At 44.0% G+C, this 8,542-nt stretch overlaps 1 protein-coding gene across 1 annotated transcript in view; it reads left to right on the top strand.

Annotated features, from left to right (window-relative positions):
- LOC110500178 (metallophosphoesterase domain-containing protein 1) overlaps window positions 1-3,052 on the top strand; it is a 43,565-nt gene extending 40,513 nt beyond the window's left edge. The window contains exons 6-7 of the mRNA XM_036957530.1: window positions 1,269-1,382; window positions 2,068-3,052. Coding sequence (XP_036813425.1) covers window positions 1,269-1,382; window positions 2,068-2,189 — 236 coding nt within the window. The 3' untranslated portion in view covers window positions 2,190-3,052. The remainder of the gene's footprint in view (window positions 1-1,268; window positions 1,383-2,067) is intronic.
- The last annotated feature ends 5,490 nt before the right edge of the window (window positions 3,053-8,542 follow it).

Genomic DNA, 8,542 nt, shown 5'->3' with positions numbered 1-8,542 from the left:
GGTGTCAATGTACCTCTCTTTTTGTTCGAGCTCCTTTCTAGTTGTGCTCAGATGGTCTCTGAGGTCATCATTTGTCTGACTCAGCTTGTCCATTCTGCTTTCTAATTTAGCTATGGATGCTCTGCTCTCCTCCCTGAACTGTTTCATCTCTTCTTTGAGTTTCTGGACAGTGTCCTCCTCTTGAAGCTTCTTCTCTCTGAGTTCTATGACCTCTGCTTCGACTAGAGAGAGGGTGTTGTGGAAACGTTGCATAGCAGGTGTTCTTATTGAAATTGTCATGTCCTTGACTCTGTCTGCTGCAGGTGAGGTAGGTAAAGGGACGTTGAGGGCTTCCTGCTGGGTCACAGAGACCATTGGGGTCTGCTTTTCTCCATCTCCCTCCTTGACTTTTTCCTCATTTTCTGAGATGATGTCAGCGTCTTCTTTTAGGGTAGCAAACCTATTCTCAAAAGCCTGGAGGCTTGAATCATTGCCTTGTATCAATACAGTTCCATTATTATATAAGTTTACTGTTTGATATGTGTTGCTCTGGTCAGCTTCTTCAAAAATGCTGATCTGACATCCTTGGCTGATGCCCCTCTTTTTTGAGAAAGGGAAATGGTTGCAAATAACCTTTTTCCATATGTTCCCTCGATTGGTATTAAAAATTAAATTAGCTCTTGTTTTGTAACTGGTAAGATCTGCAAACAGGCATTCATGGTTCTGTCCCATCAACAAACCTTTGAAACTTTTCTTAGCTTTCTCTGTTTGGATGTCTGGTGGGTAAACAATTTCCATAGCAACGCTGGTGATGTTGGCTACAATGTTGCAATAGAAGTGCTGTTTCTTGTATAATGATCTCTTGTTTCTTCAGAGGACTGTTTCACTTTGTTATCCTTTTTTCTTTTCCTTTTTCTTCTGTCCTTATTTTGTCTTCCTTTCTTCTGTTAACTAGATATATATTTTTTCTCTCTCTCTCTCTCTCTCTCTCTCTCTCTCTCTCTCTCTCTCTCTCTCTCTCTCTCTCTCTCTCTCTCTCTCTCTCTCTCTCTCTCTCTCTCTCTCTCTCTCTCTCTCTCTCTCTCTCTCTCTCTCTCTCTCTCTCTCTCTCTCTCTCTCTCTCTCTCTCTCTCTCTCTCTCTCTCTCTCTCTCTCTCTCTCTCTCTCTCTCTCTCTCTCTCTCTCTCTCTCTCTCTCTCTCTCTCTCTCTCTCTCTCTCTCTCTCTCTCTCTCTCTCTCTCTCTCTCTCTCTCTCTCTCTCACTCACACCCATGTCACACTGTGTGTAGGGTTCCTGGACTGGGTTCCTAAGAAGATGCAGCGGGTGGGCTGTATGGAGCTGCTCAACACTGTCCAGAGGAGAGTACAACCCAAGCTGCATGTGTTCGGACACATCCACGAAGGTACATACACATTCTGTATGAATGAGGTTTCTCATACTGCTACACAAGCCTACATATTTAAATCAGATTATCGATCTTGTAGCACAAGGTCTTTGGAGTGCGTCATTATGACTTGTTTATGGATTCTTGCCACGAGGCTGTATTTGAATCTATGAAAGGCATACATTATGCCTGGAAGTGGTACTGCAGCGTCTCATCCAGGACAGGGGGGACTGGGAGGCCTTCTCTCCAGGCTGAGTGATTATTTTTTTGGGGTTAGCAGGTCAGCGTGGGTCCCCCGGAGCACCATGGCCCCTTCGGAGAGGACCAGATTAGTAACTAGATCAGATTCACACAGGGAGGAACAGGCCGGATTTAGCCCTGCGTGTGGATCTGTGCGACTGAGATAGATTGGGAGCAAGGAAGAAGGGAGAGAAAAGGAATTGTAGCTTTTGTCATTTGTCACACGTTCTTTATATCAGACCGGTTCATTCTGATTGAAAAAGGCCAAAAAATATCTCACCTGTAAATCATTTCCTACATGTCAAACGAGATGCAGTTGTCGGTGTTAGATGTGGATAGTTCTGTCAATAAAGGGAAATGTAGAGAGTGTAAAGAAGTCAATGAATAAATGAGTGTTACTGTCAGTCTGTCTTTCTCTCCCTCTCTAACAGTCGTCTCCCCTCCTCTCCTCTACTTCCTCCAGGTTATGGTATGATGACAGACGGCACCACCACGTTCGTCAACGCCTCGGCCTGCACCGTCAACTTCCAGCCCATGAACCCGCCCATCGTCTTCGACCTGCCCAATCCCACCAGGACCACATGACTAGAGAAGCCCCGCCCTGCTGAGCCCCCCTCCAATCAGGAGACAAGTGGTGGGAAGGCAGATAGGTGAGGGTGGTGGACAGGTGTGGTGGAGTACTGTATATAGTCATGGCTCTAACGGATGCTGTGTGTGTGTGTGCGTGTGGGTGTGTGTGGCACAACACACACAAGCCCAAGTCTCTTACAGACGAGGTGTTGCCAATCCTCACTTGGCAAATCCATCGATGTTCTTTTATATACTGTCATTCCTTTATTTCAACAAAAGAAAAGTAAGGCAAAAGACAGACCCCAGATGCCTCATTTCTCATATGGACATGTCAGCATTAGTCTGTGAATCTTCTGTTGCACTTCTACTGCACTGACAATCTGACCTGGCTGTCAGATAGAGAAGAGGACAGGGGGAACAGTGTCTCCTGTGTCACTGTTTGGACTCACAGTCTTTCTCTCAGAAGAAGACACTGGATAACTCTCATTCTCTCTTGTTCCTCATAGAGGACTCTGTTAAGCCACCAGTGGAAGTTGCTCAGTGGTGACATTTTGACATTGTGACAGTGCGGTCCACCCTTCATTTGAGACCTTCCCGGAGGAGTGATTGAACACTTACTAGTAGGGTTTCAGAACATGAACCCAATGTCCATGTTCGACTTTGTGGAGCTGTTTGCCAGCACAGAAAGGATACCCCTGCCAGTACTCTGATATCACACTTCCTGCACTCCAGATTACAACACTGCTTTCCCCTCATCCCTTTTTCTCTTGATTCCTCTTTTCCTCTGCCCCTCTAGTTTCACTCTCTCTCTGTCTCTCTCTCTCTCTCTCTCTCTCTCTCTCTCTCTCTCTGGCCTTGGGCATGGTGGTTTGTGTGTGTGTGTGTGTGTGTGTGTGTGTGTGTGTGTGTGTGTGTGTGTGTGTGTGTGTGTGTGTGTGTGTGTGTGTGTGTGTGTGTGTTTGTGTGTGTGTGTGTGTGTGTGTGTGTGTGTGTGTGTGTGTGTGTGTGTGTGTGTGTGTGTGTGAGAGAGATCAAAGTGTGTGTGTGAGGGCAGCGGGAGGTCTCTGCCACAGGCTGTGTGTGAGTATAAGTGTCAAACGTGTTGACACCACTCCCCTGGGTCTCATTACAACTCTCAGTAAGCCTCTTAACCAGGGGAGAGGGATCTCTTCTCTTCCTCTTTTCCCTTGTTTTTCCCCCTCTCTCCTTCTTCCCCCCTCCATCCCTCGTTGCATGTGTAATCAGCTCACCCTCTCATCCCTGGCTCATGTGCCGTGATCCTGACAAGTTTATTCCGAGGTCACCGGTTGGGAAGTCTGCACGATTTTGATTCCTGGTACGGATTACTGGAAATACGTAATAGCCAACGGAGCGGATTGGCAAATGTGTTTGCTCCCGACCCTGTACAGAAACAGCGGTGTCTGGAATGTTCTCGCTGCTCCATGGTGCCCTTTCTGGGAGAGATGTATCATGGGAATGAACTTTGAACTCTTAGTGGACCAATGGATGACGATGAGGTGTAGGTAGGCCTAATGTACCGTAACTGGTCAAGAAGTCGGAACTGTACATCTACATCACCTGTCATTGTAAAAACATGTTAGCAATCAAGGATTACTTCAAATGTTGTTAAATATGTGTGTGTGTTGTTTAAAAAAAGAGCCAGTGCAGAAACAATGTTTAAATTTTATTCTAAGTTCAGTTCTTTCTTGAATAGGCTAATAAATGCTTATTAATGTATAATAATAGCTGCACTATGTTACACTCTAAAAAATGCTGGGTTGTTTGGTTGACTCAACTCACAAGTTGTTTTCTTTAAAAACTTCAGGGTTATTGATGCTGGGTTATTGAGTTATGACCCAGCGGGTCAGATCAGAAGACACAAGGTGTAGTTTAGTAGGGGCGTGGCTTTCAGATAGTTATTTTTAACCACCCATGAAAGTAAATGTCATTCCTATTCATCTGTTCGGTTGCATAGTTATCACATATTAAGGTTGAACATTTAAAAAAATGTAGCTTCAATGACGCTTACAGAAGTGTATATGTTCCCTAAAACCTATATAAATCCCATTGTTGGGATACAATAAGGTGGTATACCTTATTAGGCAATAAGGTGGTATACCTTATAATGAGTAATAAAGAATCTTAATATTACAGACGAATGTGTGAAAAGCATGTTATTGACATTTTAATTTGCAGTATGTAAATTTAAGATGATGAACAGGAGTGACATTTAGTCTCACGGGTGGCCAATAAGATCTTGCTTAAAGCCACTCCCCTAATAAACCACGCCTCCTGAAAATAACCTAAGGATTACGTTAAATAAGACCCAGCTTCTAGGTCAACCCAGCATGAGAGTAAAAAATACCCAACTGATGGTTACATTAACCCATGTTTGGATAATCCCAACTACCCAACATGTTGGGTCATTCATGCAACCCAACTGGCTGGGTCAAAATAACCCAACATGCGTTCTGTCCACTATTTAACCAACGCTAAATTGGGTTGTTTTTAGCCTAGCATTTTTTAGAGTGCACGGGGTTACCCACACCTTGTGTAGCTATTATTAACGCGTTCATGTTGTCAAGCAGTTGTCTGCGTAAAAAAGGGTAATATCTTTATTTAGAAAGCACTTGTGAATGAGCGTCCTTCCTCTGCTCGTCTGGAAGCGTTTGGTTGGCTAGCTGAGCTCAAAGTGTGGTTATCATAACATGACAACATCCCTGTTTGTTCTCTCTCTGCTCTCATTAGACATTATATATCAACATCCCCTCTGGCTACATTTTATTCCCAGGGTCACTGGGCTTTCACTGCTGTTCTGCACATTGTGCTAGCTGGGCTATGTCTTAATGGGGCAGATTAGTGGGCTGTTGTAGGAATAGGTTAGAGTGTTTACAGATAAGTGCGTGTGAATACTGTATGTGGGTGTGTACCTGTGTGCGATTGTGTGCGTGTGGATAGAGCCAGGGGTAAGCATCCTGGGAACATGCTTAAGCGGGGGGGGGGGGGGTCAATGTCTGTATCATCGTACTTTCTTTTAAAGATTTCTGCGGGGGGAAATGTCTGTTTGTTTTTCGCCATTTCTTACTATTCTCTTTCAACCATAACTTTGAAATGTCTCACTTTTTATGCACTGTGCCTCAATAGCTGTATTCTGTATTTCCTGTTTTCTTTGAAAACTCTAAATTTTTGCCGTTGTATTTCTCGTTCGTTCCTTGGGGCATGCTGTTCTGAATCCAATAACTTCTGATGACAATCTGCTTGTATTGTATATCGTTGTTACCATTGTTTGGGATGTACTAACTATTGGGATTTTTTATTGCTTTAATGATGTACAATATTTTTTCATGTGAAAAGAAGAAAAAAGTCCAACCATTTTAGAATGGTATTGTATAATGTGTTGCCCCTGGAGACAACTCTGTAAATGTAAAATACCTTTCTTAAAACTACCTGCTTCTGGTTTTCTGAGAGATTATCTACACAAATTTAATTAAACCCTATCTGTGACCAATGGATCATCCCTCCTTTTCTTCCCCAAACTCTTTCTTTATGTAAGTTTTCCTTTTTCCTGGTCATTATTATATATTTTTTTCAACTTGGCTCTTTTGCACCAATCAAACGTATCTGTGTCTCATATCAATTATGTGGGCTGGGACCAGAGGTAATTTCCAGTGTCTCAACCTGGGTTCTTCATGTCTCATTTGATAGCTTGGTTCTTACACACCTCTGCACATTCTAATGAGAACCCTCGTTCAAATAATTACAGCAGTAATCCCGGAGGAGATGGGGTAATTTATTTGCGGATGGTTTTTCGCTTTACACCATTAATACAGTACCTTTCATATGGACTCCCATCTCCTCTCTCTCTTTATTTTCCTTCTATCCATCCCTCCCTCTCTCTCTTTGTCTATCTTTCCATGGTCTTACACTCCATCTCCATTGCCCCCTTCCGTTTCTCGCTCTCTCTCCATCTTTCTGTAGATTATTTAAATAATGATCTCTCTCTTTCTCTCTCTCTGGGTTCTGTCTTGCAACAGTGATGCCGTCTATCTCATGAATGACAAATGCCCTCTCCTTCTCCTTGTCATCCATTTCGTTTCCCGTTAGATGAGAACAAAGACAGTCCCCTGCGTGTAGCAGCATCCGTACATCATCCAAAAGCACTTTATTTGGTTGGGTTTGGTTTGGAAAGCAATCGGTATCATAAAGTCATACAGCAGAGATAAATCTGTATGCTAGAGGGAGAAAAAGCTGTAGACATGCCAGGGGAAGATTTTGGGAGAAAACCCTCAACAATATATATTTTTGGTAATACATCACTTTATATGTTTTAATTTATATGACATGATTTTGTAATAATTCTGTGTATCCCTACTTCACTCAGTGGTGCAGTAACATTATAGCGATCAATATGGACGGATTTATCAGTGATCACTAGCTAAATCTTCACAGGAGCCTACAGTAGGGCCATAGTTAGAGGGCAGAGGTTTAGGAAGCCCCGTAGGAAGTCATTGTAGGAGAACTTCCCTGTAGTGTTTTTGTCAAAGAAAGAGGTGAGGTGGAAGAATTCCTCCTCGGATAGGTTCATTCTGATAAGCACCTGTAGAAATACACAATCAGGATTATCTGCTGTGTGTGTGTCTGTGATTGTGTGACATGTTATTAGTCAACAGCTTTTTAAATAACAGTAGATTGTTGGACTATACCTTTCTGAATTCCTTCATGGAGATTTTGCCACTGCGGGTGTGGTCGAAGGTAACAAAGTTTTGCCTCATGGAGCGCCAGAACTCCTGGACCGGGTCATAGAGCCTCAGCATGGCTTCCACACACTGTCTACTGAAAACACCCACACTCATCTGGACCGCAAGGGAACCTCAACCAGACCGCATCAGGACCAGAGAATACAGAGCAGAGTTAACAAACACCCAAAGACCATTGCATGGAGGTAATCATTCCAATCATCCCTATTTTGTACACCTTACATGATGAGTTTAACTCAGCAAAGTAGCAGTCTTTATGAACTTGTTCTGAAGGACCGTTCCAGCATTAAGAACACAAGGGGTATTTGGTTGCCTGGCTACCCAGACTCCTTGCTCTGGCCAAACACTACACCACGCCCATGGACGTTAGTTTCCTCTCCGCAATGAGTCTGGATCTGAGTACCTCCCCGACTATTCACCGAATGCAAACACATTCTGGGCTTTCTGATTGGAACGCACATGGGTAGAGTTTGATTGGTTAGAGAAGATCCACAAACGACTTGAATGATGGCAGTCTCAGAGTAAAGTATGTGGCGGACGACAGAGCAGCAGCAGAATCATTCAGCAGAGTCGTCAGGCTAGGTCTCTGATTTATCACACAGATGGTTGGTTTGGTTAGTAGATAATGAGGGTTATAATTGTGAACCAAAGCCAGTACGAGAGGGGGTTTGGATGGTTTGCAGCTCGCAGGTTGCCAGACAAGCTCTCACTCTGGTGAGGCTTGGGGCCCTGCTTAATGCTAATGTTTAGTAGCCCATTGGGCGGGGATCTTCTCCAACCTGGCCACCCGCGTGTCATTTTTATAAGCTTTTATTAACATACCTCATTGTGCCAAAAGCACACAAATCACCAAACTTGACAAATATGGTTGTCAAGGAGACAGCAGAGAGCCCGAGGGTGGGAGAGGTCCCCACTGAGCGTACACAATCTGGAAACCCACCACCACCGCCCCCTCGTTTTACTTTACATAGCCACTCCCCGGACACCGTCCCCAGAAAAAGTGACAGTTAATGAGCCAACAACGAACCAGAGAGAGAGAAAAGAGTAGTATGACAAAAGAGGTATATAAAATATCTGTTTTCTCTCTCTCCCCAAATACTAATTTACCACAGTTCCTGCAGTAAAAACATGTATGTTCATACAGCACCGTGTTGACAGTAAGTTAAACTGGGGTGTACAATACCGGTGTAGTGGGGAGAGGTAGTTAAACAGGGGTGTACAATACCGGTGTAGTAGGGAGAGGTAGTTAAACAGGGGTGTACAATACCGGTGTAGTGGGGAGAGGTAGTTAAACAGGGGTGTACAATACCGGTGTAGTGGGGAGAGGTAGTTAAACAGGGGTGTACAATACCGGTGTAGTAGGGAGAGGTAGTTAAACAGGGGTGTACAATACCGGTGTAGTAGGGAGAGGTAGTTAAGCAGGGGTAAACAGTATCGGTGTAGTAGGGAGAGGTAGTTAAGCAGGGGTAAACAGTATCGGTGTAGTAGGGAGAGGTAGTTAAACAGGGGTGTACAGTACCGGTGTAGTGGGGAGAGGTAGTTAAACAGGGGTGTACAGTACCGGTGTAGTAGGGAGAGGTAGTTAAACAGGGGTGTACAGTACCGGTGTAG

Source organism: Oncorhynchus mykiss, chromosome 21 (genome assembly GCF_013265735.2).
Source record: "Oncorhynchus mykiss isolate Arlee chromosome 21, USDA_OmykA_1.1, whole genome shotgun sequence".
Classification (NCBI taxonomy): domain Eukaryota; kingdom Metazoa; phylum Chordata; class Actinopteri; order Salmoniformes; family Salmonidae; genus Oncorhynchus; species Oncorhynchus mykiss.
The sequence above is the reverse complement of the archived record's forward strand: the minus strand, read 5'-3'. Positions and strand labels throughout refer to the sequence as shown.